This window comes from Diaporthe batatas, assembly GCF_019321695.1.
Source record: "Diaporthe batatas strain CRI 302-4 chromosome Unknown Contig00003, whole genome shotgun sequence".
Lineage (NCBI taxonomy): Eukaryota > Fungi > Ascomycota > Sordariomycetes > Diaporthales > Diaporthaceae > Diaporthe > Diaporthe batatas.
Genome location: NW_025408550.1, coordinates 2,809,544 through 2,829,763, shown reverse-complemented (window position 1 = coordinate 2,829,763; position 20,220 = coordinate 2,809,544). Strand labels below are relative to the sequence as shown.

At 57.2% G+C, this 20,220-nt stretch overlaps 4 protein-coding genes across 4 annotated transcripts; all 4 read right to left on the bottom strand.

The window, feature by feature from the left end:
- Positions 1-1,870: 1,870 nt before the first annotated feature.
- Positions 1,871-6,449, bottom strand: KVR01_002292 (uncharacterized protein). The gene is made up of 2 exons (XM_044786743.1): positions 3,981-6,449; positions 1,871-3,917 (listed from the first exon to the last, which is right to left on the bottom strand). The coding sequence occupies exons 1-2, from the start codon at positions 5,840-5,842 to the stop codon at positions 3,656-3,658; spliced, it is 2,124 nt and encodes a 707-aa protein (XP_044647307.1). The 5' UTR covers positions 5,843-6,449; the 3' UTR covers positions 1,871-3,655.
- A 3,201-nt stretch (positions 6,450-9,650) lies between these two features.
- On the bottom strand, positions 9,651-13,182 carry KVR01_003340 (uncharacterized protein). The gene is made up of 4 exons (XM_044781421.1): positions 11,088-13,182; positions 10,954-11,004; positions 10,258-10,729; positions 9,651-10,187 (listed from the first exon to the last, which is right to left on the bottom strand). The coding sequence occupies exons 1-4, from the start codon at positions 11,615-11,617 to the stop codon at positions 9,843-9,845; spliced, it is 1,398 nt and encodes a 465-aa protein (XP_044648355.1). The 5' UTR covers positions 11,618-13,182; the 3' UTR covers positions 9,651-9,842.
- A 172-nt stretch (positions 13,183-13,354) lies between these two features.
- On the bottom strand, positions 13,355-18,151 carry KVR01_003370 (uncharacterized protein). Its single transcript, XM_044794288.1, has 5 exons — positions 16,578-18,151; positions 16,180-16,523; positions 15,617-16,097; positions 14,395-15,559; positions 13,355-14,331 (listed from the first exon to the last, which is right to left on the bottom strand). The coding sequence occupies exons 1-5, from the start codon at positions 17,485-17,487 to the stop codon at positions 13,551-13,553; spliced, it is 3,681 nt and encodes a 1,226-aa protein (XP_044648385.1). The 5' UTR covers positions 17,488-18,151; the 3' UTR covers positions 13,355-13,550.
- Positions 18,152-18,430: 279 nt separating this feature from the next.
- Positions 18,431-19,975, bottom strand: KVR01_002555 (histidinol-phosphatase). The gene has a single exon (XM_044785846.1). It carries the CDS (start codon positions 19,634-19,636, stop codon positions 18,668-18,670), a length of 969 nt encoding a protein of 322 aa, XP_044647570.1. The 5' UTR covers positions 19,637-19,975; the 3' UTR covers positions 18,431-18,667.
- Positions 19,976-20,220: the final 245 nt, after the last annotated feature.

The following is a 20,220-nucleotide window of genomic DNA, read 5'->3' as shown; positions in this document are numbered from 1 at the left end:
CCATGCCCACCAGGACGGCGTGCTATACCCCAAACAAGACAAGGCAACCAGTCTGACCATCCACCCAGCGCGAAGCAAGTCGGCCCTGATCCCTCTCCCCATATGGCGCAATCAAAACATTGGTTCGGTGGAGTCGGCGGGCAGACAGGGCCCCGGTCGAGTGGTTCATCCCCCATGGGGTCTTCCGCCGTGGCAGTAGCTTGGGTGGTGGGCCGAGCCTGTTTGGGAGAGGCCTTGAGATCGCTACCACAGTAAACAAACGTGGTGCATATGTCAAGATGGATGTGCGCCACAAAACCACATCGGCAAATTCGCGCATACTGTGGTAAAAGAAACTAAAGAAAAAAGTGATCCATCACACGCATCTCAAAGCCTGCACGCAGTGTGACCACTGAGGCCCGGCCAAACGGCGCCATATCACACTGAGGGACAAATTTGAACACTCGTGCGCCTGGACTGTCAGTGTGTATACGTTTTTTTCAGCTCGATCGGTCTCGAAGACAGTAGCCAGGCAGGCGGTTAAAGTGATTTTTCGACAAGTTCCAAAATTGCTGGCAAGAAATCCTTCCGGGCATATTGTCAAGGAGGAGGGAGTCTTTTCCGTGGCCCGAGATGTTTGATGTTTCCCCAACGGGCTACCCTCGTCTCGCCAGCATGAAATTCACAGTGGACCACCCCACTCGAACCGGGAAACGCGAAAAATAATAATGAAAAAATCCCAAAAACCTGAAGAGGTAGTGTTATGGTACCATGTAGGATAAGCGCCAGCAAATCCTGGGTCCAGACTATCTCGGCAGCCGGCTAGAAATCGTGGTCCACTATGCGGGAGATGCCCACTCCCACCCTAGCTCTGGGCCTGGTGACCCCCTGCTTCGGGCCTCTGTCTTTTTATCTGGCTTCCGCGAGTAGCTTGGGAGGGGTTTTCCGATCTCGTCTTTCAGAGGAGCCTGGAGGATGGCCTGCAAGATGTGCTTTTACTTTTTCTCTCAGGCAACGCTGCCCAGACGCAGCATACCATTTTTAGTCCAGGAGCCTGAATGCGATGCATCTGTCAGATGCGGGAACAATAAACAAGACGCACACACATAAAAAAGACACCTCACCATTCGTGGCTGCCCTGATGCCGTCAGATGGCCGGTGGCTTGCATCGACACAACACACGTGCTTTTCCTGTGGGCCCTGGGGTGGTGAGACGGGGACATAACAGGTCGGCCGTTCTGGGGGAACCACCACCACCACCAGGCCCAGGGGCCCTGGCGAGTAACAAGCCTCGAGAAGAGGCCCCCAGGCTTGGGAAACCCCACAGGAGACCTCCCTCCCGGAGCCAGGCCAACACGTACTTCCCGGCGGCTGTGTGAGGGTTCGGATATGCTCCGTGTACAAGTGTACTTGCTGCTGCTGCTTCTTCTGCTGCTGCTGCTACCCGCTGCCACTACTGCTTCGTACATATGTTTCGAAGAAGAGCTACCCCGCGCCAGGCCGTGCAGGGCAAGCCTCACACGCGCAGCTGATACCGCAAGACACAGCAAGGGCAGAGGGGCTTTCAGAGGACCCTACTGGCCACGATCTGGGTGCGTGATCTGCGGGCCAAGTTTCGCGGTGCCGGGGTTTGGCCGGGGCGTGACTTGAGGAGCTACTGTGTGTGGTGCCCCTGCCACCCAGTCCGTCGTGGCGCCTGTCCCGCTGCCTGCCTCGCAAGAGAGTAAAAAATTGCTGGTTCGGTTATAACGGCTGTGAGTGGAAGGAGAGGGGGGGGGGGCTTGGAGGATCCAAGGGCTCGTTATTGTTCTGGCTCGCCTGGGCGTTGGATACCTAAGCTACGCTAGAACTGGACCCTTAAAATTGGCCCCATGTCGTACCCTGGGGGTGTGTCGGCGTGGCTGACAGGATCGGGCATGGAGGATTGCTTGGAAGGGCTGGGCAGGGCAAAATCTGGCAGTGTCGGAGAAGGACAGGACATAGACGGAAAAATGCTTGTCGTTCATATCGCTTTGTGGAGATGGTGAACTTCCACACAGCACATCTGCCAAGCGGCTTTGCTCAGTATCTACCAATGCAAACTGCCTACATAGGAAGGTAGGATGATGATAATGACGATGATGACAGAGCCTGGGTCTGCCCACACACATATACATACATGGCATGAACCAGCATGCCGCGCGGTTGGGACTCCCAAAGGCCAAGACAAAACCTCGCGGTAGAACAACTCTTAACTGCTTGAAAAGACAAGGGAAACCTTCCACTCCCCACGTGCTCAGCATTCATCCCATTTGCCCCTCCCACTATGGATCCTTGGACCCGTCGACACTGCCTGACTGCTCGGAATCGCTCAGAAGGCAAGGGTCTAGCTCGTCTCATCGGAAGGGGTTCAAGGCGCCTGAGCGACCCGGATGTGGGCTGACAGCTTCGGATTCAGTGTCCCATGACTGGCCCAATTCATCTCCTCCTCGCCTCCTGGTGGTAGCATTCAGCCACCCTGAAGCTGCTGGGCTTCGATCGCCCCTGCAGCCGGCCTCCTAACTTATTTGCCTCGCCACACCGTTGATGACTGTGCAGCCGCTATATAGCTGACTGCTGCCTGTGGTGATTCATGGCCAAATGGCTCGCGCCCTTGCAATGGCCGTGCTGCCGTGCCGCGCCCGATGATCTGCGGCGGCAGCAAAACAGCTGGCGTCGTGGTATGTCGAATCGCAGCACTTGGCTGCGTGACCGGTCATGTGACGCCGATGGTTGCTGCAGTGGCGGCCACGGAGCTGGACCCCCGTTGATCAGAATGTCAGATCGCGTCCCTTGGGGAAGGGCGCCGTGTGGACGTCACACACGACTTCTCATAATGATGACGAAGCTGCAGGCGCTCGACTGGCATTCGAATAAGGCTCCAGAATGTCCGTATGGTGTATTAAAGAGTCTTGGGAGGGGTTGGTGGCCGGCAATATCGGGCCGTCAGCCGGAAATCGTCCGCCAACCACGCCTCGTTATTTCCACGGTGCAACCACGACCCCAGGCTCCCCTCAGGGTTCTTCTCGATTCCCTTGTCGAAACCAGGATTTTGGCTGTCACTTCTTAGCGCTCAGATCTGCCAACCTCAACTGCTACTCCCACTGCCGAGAATGGGAGTTCGTCAGATCGTTTCCAGCTCGGGCCTTTGTTCGGCGTTGCTTTGCTGGCGGGCCACCCTTTCCCATCCTCCGTCGACTCCCACTTGCCTGAGTGTGCAACCCGATGGTTGTCTTCGTTGAAAATGCATGCGTGACGCAAGGTTCCTTGCGTCAGTGAGTATCGAAGGCCGTCAGATCAGCGCCCGCCCGTTTTTGAACGTGATTAATTTGATTGAGTAGGCGGGGGGTGTTACCACACACCCCACGTATGCGCCGAGGAACCAGGTTTAATTGAACGTGGCAAGATGAGTCCCGATATGGTTGGTTCCAGCGGGATTTCGTGTGACGGTTTGGGAAGACCCGGCTGTCATAAAGCAATTGTCGAAGTCCCGCTGACATATGGATTTAATTTCCGTGGTATTCTGTCGGCATTGATTGTCGTCGAGGAAATTGGTCGATAGTGACGTCTTTCCCGAGGCCGCAGGGCGGGCTGTGCAGACAGCAGCGAGGCAATTAGGCCCACAGAGAGGGAGGCACGCGGTGTATCATTGACTGCCTCAGCCACTGAGAAACGTCCTCCGCCTGACCTCGGCTTCTTTGATGATTTCGGCAGCCAAACTTAGACTGGGAGCTAGAACAGCGTATCGCTCGATTTCCATGACAACCTCATTGATGATTCGATCGATGCTGTCTCCGTGGGGGACCAGCGCCATCAAGATGTTGGACAGAGACGGTGACATCGTAGCTCCCATGACCAGGAGTGTTTGGGATACAATTGAAAGCGCCCCTTGCCAGAGGTAAGGCATATGCCCAACGTGACTAGAATAGAATTGTCAGCGTGAACTGGAAGGGAAAAAATTGGTTTCGCAGACTAAAGCTTACTGGGCAGAGATGTGCTCCAACTGGCGGATAGAGGCTTCCAGGCATTTATGACAGCTGTCGCGTACGGCAGGGTCCAGCACAGCTTGCTCGTTGTCGAGGACAGCCAGGATGTATGGCCTGTATATGATTGTCCGGCATGCAAAAAAGCGTAGTCGGAGGACCGTCTGCACAGGATCCGGCAGTAACGTCCGGGTAAAAGGGAACTGCAGTGGCAGCGGCAGGCTCTCATACCACTGGGTCAGCTGGAAGTCGAGCTCGGCCACGACGGGCTCGAGGCTGGTGGTCGTTGCCATGGAATCCTTGGAGTAGATGAGCTGGCTGACCCTGTTCAGGAGTCGCCGTAGTGCTATCTCTGCGAGGAAGTACCAGAGGTCGTCGCGTCCCACGGCCTCGTTCTCGTCGCCCTCAAATCCACCTGGAAGGCCGACGTTTTCCTCAAAATGCACGACCCCTGAATGTGGAAGGTCGAGTTCTGCCAGTAGATCGCTCTCACAGAGCAGGGAATTCCAGTATATGCGCTCCGTCAATTCCCTCTGGTCAGGCGGGATCCTGTTTGGCGACATCAGGAGCAGTTGGAGCTTGTTGCTGGTCGTGCATAGCAGGTTCCAGGCCTCGAGGGGCCGGACGAGGTAGAAGAGGTAGGCGGAGGCAAGAAGGTGGCATTGCGCAGCGAGGACATTATTGGAAGTCATCATGCCCGGGAGCAGAGCCCATGCGGCGGTGAAGTACTGCAGGCCTGGAGGGTCCTCTTGCGGGACGACCCTGGAAATGCTACCACGGAGGCTTGCCTGGCCAAGCGCGAGGACGAGCAGGACGATACAGCTCTCTGCGCCCTCTCGGAAGCCGTTGGACAGGGCCAGGCGGTAGTGGCTCCTCCAGGTGTAAGGGTTCACGCAGGCATACCAGATATTGACCCGTTCAAAATAGGCCTCGATGTAGGCAGTTGTGTTGGAAAGGTCGACGCAAGGGGTCTTTGTCAGGGAGTGCAAGGGCTCCCTGGCCATTTCCAGCTGGAGGAGGATCTGGGGGTCGTAGGGGCGGGAGACCAGGTCACGGATCAGAGGCCACTGCAGGAGGTGGAGGGCGGCATTGGTGTGTATCTTTGGCATTGTCGAAATGTTTGTATTGTTGGGGGTCCAAGTGCCCATGCCGCCGCTGAGGATGACGGAGCTGAAGTTACCGGTGGCGCTCTGGACCAGCAGGTTCTCGCCGCTGAGGGCGGTGGTGCCACTGCTCAGGTTGGGCGAGCCCTGGCCGATGTTGATACCGTTTGACTGGTTTACGAGGTTTATCTGGAGCAGGCTCTCGATGCGGCTCAGGCGCTCGAGGATCAGCTTGTCGCCGGCATCGAGCTTGATGCCGGGCTCACGGTAGACGCACTCGGCGCCGAGCTCTGTGCACAGCTTGCACTTTGGCTTGGTGCCGTCACATCTCGACTTCCTGGAGCGGCAGACCTCGCAGGCGATGGTGGCCCTCCTCCGGGGGTAGTCGACCCCGGCGTCGGTGTTTCTGCGCTTCAGGGGGTTCACGCTGTCCTCGCTGTCGTCCTTCTGCATGCTCACCGAAGAAGGCTCCGGGCGGTTTTCGGACGACTGGGACAGGTGGCGGGCCTTGTTTGGCGGGCCGAGGGCGTTGCCGTCACGGCCGAAGCTGCCCTGGCGCTGGTTCTTGACGGCGGTGGGGGACTTGGGCCCAGCCCCGGAGCCATTTGTAGAAGCCATCAGAGGGGTGGGCATTTCGATTGAGAAGTTGTCCCTGGTGGGCACTGGGAAGGGCCTGACGGCGCTGGCCGTTGCTGTGGCGGTTGTCGAGTGGGGAGAGCCCCCGGTGGATGAGGGCGACATGCTGACCCGCAGGCTCATGTGGTGGAGGCGGGATAATAATAATAGACGACGGATCAGATGGGATGAGCAGGCGGGCGGGCGGGAGGGTGGAGGGGTAACAGCGGGTCCGAGGTTATCCTACAGGGACTCCAGGGGACTCCAGGGGACTCCGGGGAACGCACGCACGCACGCACATGCGCACGCACACTCAGAAGATGACGAGATCCTGGGGTGAGGCGAGGCGTGGTAGTCCTGGCTCGGGTGTCGAGTGCTGGATCTCGAGATTTCTGTAGGGTTGTCGGTTGTCGTCAGAAGGGGCCAGTAAACCCGGCCGGCGGCGACTTGTGGTCAGATGCCAACGGGAGACGGGGGCCGACGACCTAGGGGGGCACGGCGTCAGGGCGGGTGTTTTTGGCGATGGCGACGACGCTGGCGATGGTGGAGATATTTTTCCAGACATTCATTATCCTACTGAAGCCGTGGTCGGGTGAGGAGAAGACGGGTCTGGTCTGGGCCCGTCCGTCTTATGTTTGGAGCGCTTGAGCCAAATTGCGATCGAAATCTGGAGCAAATCCGGGGTTGCCCTTGGGCCAGACTACCAGGCTACATTTGTGATGGCCTGGCAGGGGATTATTACCTCTCGTGCTCTAGCACAACGGCGAGGGGTGTTGGCCGGGGGGAGGTTGGGGGGGGGGGTGGTGCCAGAGCACGGAAGTTGGTGTGTGGTGTGTGTGGGGGAGCGAAATGCTGGGGAGCGGAGCCGGGAAGGAAGCTGGGGGAGGGGGGAGCTGGGGAGCTGGGGAGCTGGGGGGCCGGGGAGTCAGGCCAGCGGGTAGCTAACTACCCGCAGTCCTGTGTACTCCGTAATACCAGTTGACATAAACCAGGGCAGATCTTGCCAGCACTGACAGAGGGATGGATGCGAGATCTATCTCGCGCAACGCAGAGGGGGCATAGATAAATTGGCACAGCACACGATCGGGTTGCTTTTCCCGGCCGGTTGGGCATGCTCACTCGTGGACGCGGCCGGCCATGTCTCAAATGCACATGCAGCAGTGGGCGGCATCTCGTGTGCCCGTTGAACTCAGCACAAGGAAGGGGCCGTCCTGTCTGCCTGTCTTGGGCGTGTGCTGCTTGATTGGAGGCTCTGGGTACTTCCTGACGCAACGTGGCTGGCCTGCAGCAGCAGAAGCAGAGGCAGCAACAGATGGACGAGTGAGTGGCTTCAATATAATCTATTGCATTGCCATGAGGTCGTCTTGTTTTCCTTTTTCTCTTTTCCCTTTTCCCTCTGCTACCCTTACCAGGCTGTCAGGACACAATCTTGACAATGCTCTTGTGCATTCTGGTCCGCATGCACAGCACATGCATGCATGGCATTTGCATCTCGAGCCTGTGCGCCTCGCCCACCCTCCGAGCGTCCCTCACGGCGGGCAGTCGTCACAACAACAACCACTCTCGAGATGCCGGATATCACAGTATCATTGTATCAGATCTCCTACCTGCCTCCATCCAACATTAGCCTCCACCACGCATCATCGTGACACACACTGACACCATCTGTGATGTGGCGCATCAAGATGCAAGCTCGTGTGCTATGCCTTTCATCTTATTTCCTGTCTTGTCTGACTATGCAGTGGCCGTTATGGCCTTGGCCCATATTAATATCCTCAGCCTTGTCCGCCCTGGCGCACCACCTTGTTCTATTCATGCCTTCTTTTGCTCCGTTGACATCATGCCCCATCCAATCTCGGAGGTAGGCCCTTCCTGTAACACCACACCATGCACACCTGGGCAGAGGGAGGAAGGCGCCGACCGACTCGACTCGACTCGGGAATAAGAAGAGACAAGAGAAGATACAAAATAAGAAATAAGGGATCCTCAAGGGGACCACTAACAAGACGTTGCGCACCAGCAACCATCAGCTTCCAAAACAGTTACCTGCCTAGGTTGGTAGGTACATATGCACCCATTGCTTGTGCTCCCATAGATCATGGTCCCATCTTTCGTCCCATATCGGATCGCTTCGACGCAGGCCAATGCAGATCAAAGGCAGCCCGGATCCCAAGCGACTGGCCGTTAACCGCGTGGCATCCAACGCCCATCTCCCACCCCCCTTACTCCCCCCCCGCCCCGCCCTGGCGCATCTTGTTCCCCAAAATTCCTGCAAGCACCACAGCGTGGCAGCTGCGTGGGCGCGCATGAGCCCTTCCTCTCTTGTCCCAAACGGCTTCTGAGACGCACGAACAGGGACATCCCTGGCTGTCACTAACAACGGATGATCATCAGACGAACCCCGTCGACCACTCAGCACTCGCCTGCGGTACCGTCCCAGCTTTTATTTTTTTTCCATTTTTCTATACTGAGATCCCGTTTACCCAAGACCATCCAGAACGATCTTTCACTTTGGCCAGGCCTGTGTGGAGACTGGAGGGTGGCAGCAAGAGAGGAGTCGGCCCTGGCTAAAGGGCAGGTGGCCCACCCCAACCCGACTCTATACATGCAGTTAGGCAGTAAATACCTAAGTACCTAGGTAGTAAGCAGGTGAGACGGATGGCAAGTCTCTCACCCAGATCCTCCGAGACAAGTGACTGAGCCACACGAAAGAGCCATCTCCTCCGCGGTACCTATCCGCGCCGGAAATGGCCGCCCAAGACCATGTAATCGCTATTAGCGTGGCCAGCCTATGCGGCTCTTTGCATTCCTACCCCCACCCCACTCCTACCTCGACTTTAGCCGGCCGCCTCCCACTGGACCCTCACGCCCATACCTGTTGACTTCGTTTTCCCCTTCCGGCCGGCTGCGAAGGCTGGAGAGGACGTCAAGAGACGAGAAAAATCAGAACAGACTGCAAAATTGGAACATAGCCGAGACCATACCCAGGTAGTGAGTGACTCGGCGTCCGAGGCTGGCTGGCAGGCTGCCAACCTTGGAACCGAGAGCACCTGGTCGGCGAGCATGGCTGAATTAGACTCTGTTCTCTACCTGGGCATGCTCGCGCATCCACCACCCGGTTTCGACGAGGTAAGGTCTAGACATCCACCCATACCTAGGTGCCGAGTATAATTGTTGAGCTATAGCTGAGACCTAAATCTCGCGTAACACCACCACCATTCACAAAACTCTGCCAACATACACGAACGAGAAACCCAAGTGGCTGGTATACCAAAGCTGCTGCTGCTCCCTCGTCCCTCGCTACCGCATTTCCTCGCCTCCTCGGCGGCACCCCCTCCCACTTGCTGTGTCATGAAGTGACTCCGAACATTCTGACCCTTTGACGCACCCTTTTCTGCCATCCATCCATCCGCCCACATCCGGGAGCCTCGCTCGTATCAGATGCAGCACCAAGTTGTCCTTCCTTGTCCCGTACGGTCAACCTTTCGACCAACACCGCCTATGGTAAAATTAGCGAATCCCCTGCACATCATCAGCATCATCACGTTGCGACCGCACGCCTTGGCATCACCTTCCCGTTCGGGAAACTAGCACGCTCGTTCGGGCGCCCGGGAGGCTCGGGGGGGATTGGGGGGGGGATTTGGAGGGGGGGGGGTCAGGTTGATGTCGGGGTCTCTGGTCGGGGCCGGCACGTCCAGAGACCCTGGTCCCGGGGAACGCAACATCGCGTAATTCTCTGTGCTATGTCGCTTCACTAACCCAGCAGGGCTGTGGCAGCCCGGTTACGCGTCCAGCGGGCAAAAGAAAACGAAGCACAGGACGTGACGCTGCTGTGTTGCAGCATGGGGCGGCGGGGTGTGGCTCACGTCACTATATCTTCATGTCACCTAACAACGGCAAAATTGACCTCGCTGGCACCCTTCGGTATTGCGGAATGCAGGTTATATATCTATCCTTGCCTGTGCTCATTATGCATGCCCACGCGGAGTCCGCGTGGGGGCTGGCTGGCTAGCTGAAGAGCTAGCGAGCCAGACAGGCGGGTTCGCAAGCTAACGCTTGAATATATACACTTGAATATTCTTCATAATCCACAGTCATCCGCTGAGTCCAGCCAAAACGCCTGCAAGAACAAGAGTAAGTGCCTCTACTCGGCACCGAAGATGACGCTGGTGGGCTGGCCGCCAAGGTCGACAGAGGCAACAAAGTCGGTCAGCAGTCCGGTCTCCACGTCCCGCCCAATGATGACGACGCGTCCGTCGTTCTGGAGTCCGACCGCCACGAGGCTGCCGTCGGCGTTGATGCTGAACTGCCTGGGGATGCTTCCGCCAGCCGGGAACTGCTGGACCTTGGTGAGGGCTCCTGAGGCGTGGTCGATCTCGAAGGTGAAGATGGGGTCCGAGACGATCTCGGTGCTGTTGGCCGGGTCGAAGTTGGGGATCTTCAGCACGCCCTCGCCCCGGGATGAGACAAGCAGGAACTTGTTGTCGGGCTGCGAACCGTCAGAACGAGACCTGGACCGGCGGCGCTGGGGATAGGAGAAGGGGAACATAGTAACTTACCGAGATGGCGATCTCGGCCGCGGTGGTCTGGTTGTTGGGCACCGTCTCGTTCAGACCGTGGGTGCTGCTGACGTAGACCTCGGTGAAGCCGAGGGTCTTGTCATTGTTGTAGGTGACCTCAAAGCCGGTGACGGTGTTGGACAGCTCGCCAACAAGGTAGAAGTAGGTGGTGCCGTCCTCGGTGACAAGGAATGCGCCATGGCGGGGCCCGGTGCCGGGGACGGCTGCGAGGGGCTCCAGTTCGGTGAAGGTGAGCCCGTCCTCGTCTACAGAGTACAGGCGAACGACGTCCGAACCCAGGTCCGGGACGAGGAGGAACTGCCCGGTGGGATCAAGCAGGGCCTCGTGGGGATGAGGCGCATCCTGCCGCTCAGGGTTGGGCCCTGGCGCATCGAGGGTGTAAGTCTCGGCCTGGACCGGCGCGAGCGAGCTCGCGTCCGAGATGTCGAAGGCGGCTACTGAGGAGCCAGAGCTAGCGTAGGGATACAATGTCAGCCGCGGGCTCCGTCCAGGCAAGGCCTTCCCGACAGGTGATGGAAGGCCATCTGCACATGCCCTCCTCCCCACACAGGGAGGACAGAGCGGGCGAACAGCGTGACATTGACCGCATGCAGGCCGAGGCTGCATGCAGGCCGCAATGACATCTTGTGCTGCCAGAGTTTCGAGAGCATTGCATGCATTGGATTCTGTACGTACTAATGCGCCAGAGCCAGGCCACTGCCGGCCTTGCCGTATATCACACCAGATCTGTAGGGCAAGTTAGCACATTTGCCTTTGTTGTGCGCCAGGACTGCGTGACTTATGCAGGGTTCATGCTCTGCTGCACGTACACAGGGCCGCTGAGGGTGTCGACGATGTCCAGTTGGGACAGGGTGCCATTGCTGGTGAGGGCGAAGGAGGACAGAGTGCCGTTGGGAGTGGTCAGGCCCTCGTCCAGGCAGTAGATGACATTGTTTGCATAATCAGGAGTCAGCCACGATGAATTAGCGCCACAGCCCGGCGTGGAGGCAATGGGCTGGAGGCTAGAGCCCTTGAGGCTCAGCGTGGTGATGGTATCGAGGTAGGTGGTGGCGTAGAGGAGGGTAGCAGCCGTCTGGCCGGGCAGCGCAAGCGCAGCCATCCCTGCGGAGCTGATGGATTCCTTGAACATGGTGTCTGGATCTGAGACGGATTCCGGCAAAATACCTGGGCGAATCAACAGGTCCCAGAGGCGGCAGCAGCGGAAAAGATCAGGAACGAGGCCGGTGAGCAGGAAGAGGTTGGAGGCAAGGACGAAGACGACGAGTCCAGAACCAATTATGCTGAATGCGGCGACGGTAGACCCCAGACCCCGCGAGACGGGCGATCGCAGGCCGGACATGATATCCTCTTATCGTTATAACGGCCACTCTTTCTCCTGTGAGGGCACGCGTGTCAGCAGAAGCAGCTCGTCATGCTCCAGCAAGGCCGACAGCGCTGTCATGCGCGCTCCACAGTTGCTCCAGTAGCGGTAATTAGACACAGAACAATATGGACGAGGCGGGCCAAGACCGTCCTGTCGGTCCTACCCCCTGGCTCTTGCCCAGCTTTATTTTCTTAGTGTGTGTGTACACCGTAGTGGTGGACCGGTCTGCAGCATTTTGTGTCTGCCCAGTGCCCACCTCGGGGCGGGGAGGGGGGGGAGGAACCAGGGCCAGGGCCTGGTCCGAACCTGGTCAGGGCACACGTCCCGGATAGATGGGAAGGACTTGCTGGGGTGCAGTGAGTTCAGTATTTTTGCATTTAGCCAGGGTCCCTTCCTCCACCCTGGTGTCGCATTGACGACGGGACTTGGGTGATATTGTGTGGCCGAGGATCTCGACGCCCCGAGGACCAAGAAGAATGGGTGGGCTCTCGCGGGCTCACCGCAGCCAGTGCCGGACTGCTCGGCTGGTTCTTGGTCAACTGGTAGCTGGTAGTGCCGCAACCTGGTGAGGATCAGGACAAGTGTCCGGCCGACCTCCTTCACCTGCACCCTGCTAGTATGTACTGTGGTCGACGTCTTTTTTTCCCTCTCTCTCTCTCACACACATGATCTGACGACAGGGGAAAGTACGGAGTACGTCCTTGCCTACTAGGTACCTAGTGATTAGTCTGTCCGGTAGCCAGTACCTGAATACTGTGGGGAAGGAACGCCACAGCCCGCGTGACTGCAGGCATTCTGCCAAGTATCCGCGACCTGGGGACCACGTTCGTGCGGGGAATGGAGGAGAGGCTGTGGGGGAGAGGGAAGGCCTCGGTGGTCAGCCGGCTGTGGAGTTGTGGTGGAGCTCGGCGGCCAAGTATACTGTATGTTAGGCAAGGCGCAACCCCATCTGTCGACCTATTATGGCCCCAGGCTCACGATCAAATCACCTCGTCCGCCTCTTCCCAGCGTCTCAATGTCCCGACTTTTTGACGCTTGTGGGCGCCCGATGGAACCCTCTTCTCCCTGCCCCGTGCCGAGCTCGGCCCATCACCTGTCCCTGTTCCTGCGCCGCCGTGGCGCGAGGTGAGGTGGCCGAGGTGAGCTGAGCGAGGCACAGGCACTGGGGTCGTCTCGGCTGGTCACACTCGGGCGCCTGCCAGCCTCGACCGGCCAGCCGGCCTCGATGTTGACGGGGTTCTCGTGCCCTCCAGATGCCGGGCCACCCCCCCCGACCGACACGATCACGAAATGCGACTGGTTGAGCGCGCATCGGACTATGGCGTCTCGGCCGATTCGACCGCATGCACCGGTGCACAACTTGCTGCGTCTATCCCGCTTGCCGCAAAATATGGGCTTGGGTGGGAGATAAACTCGCATCCTCGTCCTTGCCGTCAGTGGAGGGGAATCTGATACCCTTACCTATGGCAGCACGAGCTTGCCAGACCCTACTACTCGTTGGCGATGTTCTCAGCCCTAACTGCCGAGGTCCCTCGCTGAGCTGTCTCGCGTAGGGAGGTTGTTCGAGAAGCAACGCCATTCCGCCGAGGACTTGCTAGAGAATAGTATCTATAGACTATTTAAATCCCGTCAATTAGGTAATGTAAACCCCTGACAGCGCTGTCAAAAGGATATGTGGGGGGCATTTGCAGGTTTGTTTCAGAGTATTTGTACTTCTTAGGAGCTGTAAACTTAATTTGATTTGAATCCACGCCCTGGCCTATATGCGGAATCGACAGATAACTCAAGCTATTTTGATCATGCAGGGGCACCAGCTCTTTTCAGTTCACTACCACTCACGCCGACAGCGCCGGCGCTATTCTAGCCTCTCTTCAGTAACATCATTACCATCGTTGCCTCCGTTGTCATATCAAATTTCACGCAAGATCTCGTCCAGTCTTGCCTCGGATATCGCGACCTGCACATCTCCCGGCAGTGGTGATGTACTGCTCTTCCCATCAGAACCAGCTGGAGGCAGGTCAGGCAGAAGCCCGGGATCTATCGCATCCATCCCACGCTCTGAATGGTGAGTCGTAGGGGGAGGCGAGGAAATTGTGCTTGTTGGCAGCATTGGACTGCTGTTCCTGTTGCTGTGGTTACTGTCGCCCGGGTCGCCCAGGACGCTTCTCACTTTGTCGACGACCAGGGCTTTGAACCGTCCCATCAATTCTGGGTCATCGGCAGGAGTAGTCTCAGCCTGCCAGACCTCAAACCCCATTATTTCCTTCGCCCGAGCCATGAGTGCTTCATCAGCGGGCATGCGTCCTGACGTTGCGACCTCGGCTACAGCAAATTGCAACAGTTTGTCTTCGAAGTCCTGGTCGCTGAACACGGCTCCTGGGTTGCTTGACACCGCTATTCCAGAGGTTCCGTAACTCGGGGTGTTGAAAAGATTGAAGTCTGTACTGAGACCACTGGCCCCTGTGGCATCTTGCCCCAAATAAGGTGAATGGGAGAGCATGGCAGGTTTGGGCGAAGCCGAGCCCGAGTAGGGGCTCTGCAGCCGTGTCCAACTGCCAGATCCGACCCGGCCGACTCCTATGTCGTCTGGCAGGCCCGGGCCATCAGTAATTGGCAGAATGCCCGTTGTTCGCTTGAAACGGACGAGCCACTCCGCGCTGTCTGCCGGCGTGACGTTGAGGATATCATCGCTGGAGAGGGTTCGTGTCAGCATGGGATTCACATAGCTTATGAAGATAAAAATCGAGACTTACTCGTCATAAAGAATCCACCGGGCCTGGTGACGGATTTCTTCATCGGTCGGTATGTGCCGGTTCGGGTTGTTAGGTGACACAGCGGACGCCACATACCGAGCAAGCTCGCGTACAAGCTGACGATAATTGTTTGTTCCACTAATGAAGAGCTGGTTTCGGCTCATGCCGTATGTTGCTTGGGATTCGGGACGGTGTGTGTTTGCCGGGCTGTTCGTGCCTGACCCGGTAAAAGGAGAAAAGCTAGAGCCAACTGCACCTACCCGTGTGTTGTTTACACCAGGAATAAGTGATTCGAGAGTAGTTCCCGGCGAATTACTGCCGGACGGCGATGGTTGGCTGGCCCCTATTTGAAGATGCCGTTGCTTGAAGGCATCTAGCCACGCCTTGTTGTCAGCTGCGGTCTCGTTTCGGCTCTTGCTGCATTTGTGCACAACGCATCGAGCGTGGTTCCGAAGCTCATCGTCCGTTGGAGAACTCCCGAGGGCACGTTGATTCCTCGTGAACTCTGCTAGTTCAACTTCCAGTTGGGAGTAGTTGTAGATTGTGGAGTTGGTGGCGGACTGGTCCTTGAGACCCATAGTCTCCTCTGAGATAGGAAGACCGGCTCGCTGTCGGAAGCCGGACATCCACGATGCGTCTTTGTAGATCAGACGGATCATGAAGTTTGCAACATCTTCTGAGGGCTTGACGGACTTCTCCTCCATGCGGCCTACGATGTTGCAAGCCTCCACTTGTAGCTCGTAATCCGTGATAGTCAGGCCTAGAAGTGTTCGAGCCTTGACGAAATCATTGAGTTGGGCTTCCATTGGGCAATTTCCAAAGATGTTTTCTTGCCCCTTGATCTGAAGTCTCCCCAAACAATTTTCTGCGGGACCACGCAGACGACTCAACTGGGCCCTGTGATTAATCTCATTGGAAGATAGCAGGAGGTCTCGCAACCAACTGGCGTCGGCAGCCTGCGAGAGGGGTTCCGAGGCGTATAGAATCCGACATGCCTCATGTTGTATCTCTTCATCTGAAGGAGAAGCACTCATCGCATCCCTAGTGTTCCGAAGGTAGTGCGCCAACTCAATCTTGATCAGCTCGTACGCGCTGCGCGGTGACTCCGGTGGCTGCTGGCTGGCCTGGAACGGAAGAGGGCTTTGCCTCTCTTGATGGATGAACCCTAGAAACATGTCAGCTTCGCAACGTCGACAGCACCAATTGCAGAGAATGAACATACATGGAGGCATGGCGTTCTCCACATTCGACAAGACGGAGTTCTCAAAACCCCAGTCCCCCTTCCAATCCTTCATGTCGGAACCCGTCTTGAAGTGCTCAGCGAGATGGTCCACCCGAACACCCCAGCTCCCAAGGGCTAGGCCGCAGAATCCACACCTCGACTTTATATCGGGCGTGGCAACTTTCCATGCGTCCATTGACCAATTCAGATACTTGGAGCTGTGAACCAATTTAAGATGCTGGCGAAGGTGATCTTTCCGGTAGAAGGTTCTCTCATCCAGTTGGCGCTCTTGACATGCCGTATAATTGTGGCTTTCTGTATGTGCATCTTCCGGCTGGGGCACGCCACAGAATGAACAGCAGATTTGCCCAGTGTTGGGATTAGGAACCCGCGGGCCTTTTGGGCAGCATACCCACCGTTCCAAAGACAGGTGCAATGATTTCTCATGCCGTTGCCAGTCATGTTTCGTTCGGAAGGATTCCTTGGTCCGTCAGTACCTCTTTGTAAGTGGACAATTTGGGGGGAAGGGTTAGCTGTCAAATGGACATGTAGGTGCAACATACTGTACAGAATGTACACTGAAAGGTTTTCAGTGGCGCGTTGAGGCTCGATTTCTCGTCGCCCTGCTTTGGTGCAGTCCTTCTTCTACGTCTCCGGCGGCCACGGTGTTGAATGGATCCGAAGGAGCCGAAGGAGCCACGAGAATGGTGGGAGAAGCCAGAGACCAGCGAGGCAGTCGAGGGTGAGGTGCCAAAGCTGCTGGCAGACGACCCCTTACAAGACCTGTCGGCGTCGTCGTCGGTATAGTTGTAGTTCAAGCTCATGCTGTTGGGGCTGTCAAGCCCTGAGGATTGAGAGTTGCTTAGGATGGCAGAAGCGATAGCAGTCACGGAAGCAGGTTCATTTTCTGTACAAAGTAAGTGACTCTTCATATTAAGGGATATGAGGGCCTTGTCATTACCGGGGGGTGAATTCTGCCATCTTTGCAGAGGGTTCATATGCTCTGCCGAAGAAGAAGCTTTCCGAGGTATCTCGATGGCACCGGAGAAGCCACGGACGCTTGGAGACGTTGATCTGGTGGGTTGGAATTTTCCTTTGCTCCTTCGTCGGGCGTTCGCGAGCCAGTTTGCAATCTGGGTCTTGTTGAGACCAGTCTGAAGTTGGAGTGTCTCCCTCTCTTCGTCTGTTGGGTATGGCCGTGTGGAGTGGGTGGACAGCCAGGCCTTGAGGATCCGGACGGATTCCCTGCTGAACCTTGCGCCTATCTTAGGTGTAACTGGAGGCTTGTGTCCATTGTCTTGCAAGGAGCCGGTGCCGGCACTCAATATTTCGAGGTCTGGAGATGAAGATTTCCGCAATGTGCTGCCGTCCTCCTCGCGAATGAGACTTCCATGTTGGCCGCTCACAGGCCAGGAGGTCGCTGGAAATGGCTCTGTGGTCGAAGCGACTGAGGGGTCGAGGCCGAAGCTGCAGTTGTTCTTGAGGGCAACACAAGTTGTGCAGTAGCCCTTATACTTGCCCTCCTCTAGCCTCTTGCAGGAGAAGCCAGATGCCTCGCAGGCATCGCAAGGATCATCAGGGCATTCGCAGAGGTCGAGTGCGGCAATGTTGGATGACTGAGCAGGAAGTGGAGCTGACTGGACATGACTGGGAGCAAGATTGCTCGTCTCGAAGTGCTCGAGGGCCCAAAAGGAAAAGTCATCACCGTCGATATTAGCCAGAGCCAGATCGAAGTCCTGATTCTCCCGGACGGGCTGGAAGTCGAGGTTGGTACCAGGAGGAGGGGCGGTGTCGGCCAAGCCTAGAGCGGGCTCAGCCTTGTCCCAGTTGACAAAGTCTTCCATAACGGAGTCCTCGGGTATGGTAGGCATTCTCGATCACTCTGCCTCAGCCAGGGGCGTGGACTACAGGAAGGGCGTCGGATCGGAGGGAATTCCCGGAAGAGGACTGCAGCGCGGGATGGATCCGGGTGCAGAGAAGTGGATGTCAAACAAATGTTTAGATGAGTGCTGACCATTCACAGTGACGGTAGGTAAGGTCTCAGGAAGGCTATCTTGTTGATTGGAGCGCCCTTTGGGTCAAGCCGGGCTTGTGAAGAAGCCCAAGAGGGGAGGGTATCTGTAAGTGACGCCTGTCTGTCCAAGGCCGGGCGATGACAAGACCCCGTATCGTACCAGACAGGAAGGCGATTAGAAATGAGTTGTCCCTGACAGAACATAAGAAGCAAGACACCCAGCCTAAATCCGGCAATGAGGTTCTCTCTCACTCTCTTGAGCCTCTTGGTCCAGAGAGCTCGCTTGAAGCCGTCCAGGTTGGACGGGCCGCTGCCTGATGACAGTAGACAACAAGAGAACGCTTTCCTTTATTCCAGCTCTGTCGTCGCGTATGAGTAAGATGCCTTGACGTGGTGAGTGACCTGCCACCGTGTCTGAGGGTCCAATCAGCCTTGCAAGCAATCCGACGTCGTCGTCGCTGGCTCCGATTCGATCCATGGCCCTCTCTCATGCCAGGCAGGCCACCAGCAGAGGCTCCAATTGCTGTCATCGGTTGACAAGCTGACGCCCTTCGTGTTCCCGTTCTGGAGTAGTGTCTCCGGTTTGACCCCACATCTCGGCCTGCGGCTGGGGCATTGTTAGGAGGCTACCAGGACGGCCGCGATACCGCCGTCTGTGAGCCTCTCAGCACTATCAGGTCCTCCGGTAGCGGGCCTGTTCGCGGTGGTGCTTACTAAACCGCCTATGTAAGTGCTGTACTCCGTAGTTGCTGCGACGCTTATTAGTGTGACCGTTGACTGTTCACCGTTGCAGCACCAGGGTCGCGGGGCACGGCACCGTCAGACGGGCTAATGTGATATGAGGCAGGTGGCGCAGGGTCCCTTGGTTGCTTGGGTAGGTATGATCCCTTTTCTATCGAGTAGTCTATTGCCGCTGGGAAGCACAAGCTCGGAGTCGCCGTGAGGACGGCGCCGACGCAGCCTGTAGTGTTCTTTTGCTCGTCTCGTCTCCTCGAGCGCGGCGTCTAATCTATTCGCGCATGTCTTTTCCCTCTGGTCTAATTCATCCTGCTGAGCAGACACTGGCGGAATTCTGCGAGTGTGACGCTCTTCTCCCTCACCGTCGACCTCTCTCCGTCCTGGATTCCCGAGGGCGGCTCCCTCTGCAGCGTCCACACCTCGGTCACCCCCAGGGACTCGAGGTAATCCAGGGCGCGCAGGTAGTTTGTGGCGACCTGTGCGATTCCGTGGCTGTCGTCCGACATGGTGAACCTGCCTCCCATTTTGAGCCACTCCTGGGCGATGGGTCTCGCGGGGTACGGCTCGGCCAAGCCCTTCCGCAGGGCACTGCTGTTGCACTCTAGCCAGCCGCCGTAGCTCCTGACCACCCGGAGGTTGCGCACCACCTTGTCCCACACGGTACCCTCGGGCCCCGGCGCCTTATCGCCCCACGCCGTCCGCAGGTCCCGCCCGGGCTCCTCGCTGAGCAGGCGGATCAGGTCGAAGTGCCCCACGACCCTCGGCGCCAACGCTGTGAGCATAGCGTGCTGCTCGTCGTAGTACTTGGCGTACAGCAGCTCTTCGGACCCGCCTGCAGCGTCCCTCGCCCTCCCGTAGTAGTCCTTGTCGAAATCGATGGGCACGCCGCAGGTGTGGTGCAGTGAGCCCATGAAGTAGTCGATGGCTGGGTGGGAGGCCAGCTCACGGACAAGGGGCCCGTAGACCTCGGGCCTGATGAATTCGCCCTCGAATCCAATGAGGATGTGAATCTGGTCTGCGTACTTTGCGCGCAGGCGCTGGGCCTCGAGCAGGTAGGCCTCGTGGCGGGGCATCAGCGCTGCCAGAGAGCCCTCCGGGTCGTCGAGCTCCTCTGGGTACAGGTCCTCGAGCCCGGTGCGTGGCATATGCTCTGTCAAGGCCATGGTCCTGTAACCGATGCTAATGGCATGCCGTATCACATCCTCGAGCTGGTCTTTGGCGTGGCCGGGGCAGAATTGCCCCGAGTGGGAGTGCATTGTGAAGGCCATCTCGATTGCGGTCTGTGCTCCTTCTATTTCCTCCACTGCTGGCCGAGCGTGAAGATTCGATGCAGATTTACCTCAAGGGTGTTCTCAAGATGTCGGTCAGATAGATCGTGCTTGGTTGCACAGAGGTTTGAAAATTCGAGTCGGGGATGGCGCCCGGGCTTATCTGAGTCACAAACAAGTAATTTTTCTCTCAAATGTTCCTCAGCTTTCCGTGTCAATTTGTCTCTGAATAAATGCTAGATGGAAAAACAAAGTTTATTTGACGCAATCATCTTCATGTCAACCTTGGAAGTCTTGTGTTCTGCGCTTGGATGCTTAGCCGCCGCCGGCATGGAATTGGACTGGATCGGCCTCAGCCTGTCCTCCTAGCACGTTCTGGTAAGTGCCCTGTGAGCACGGCACTTTTGGGCAGGAACACCGGGGCTAAGAAGGGCACATATACAAGTGCCACCATTATCGGGAAGATCTGGAAGTCCACGGATCCCGAATGCTGGGTGCACATGTGAGCTTCAAAATGTTATACCACCTACTGCACCAAACTGGCAGGCACCATTGCAAAGAAACCGTTATCTAAGCAGCACAAC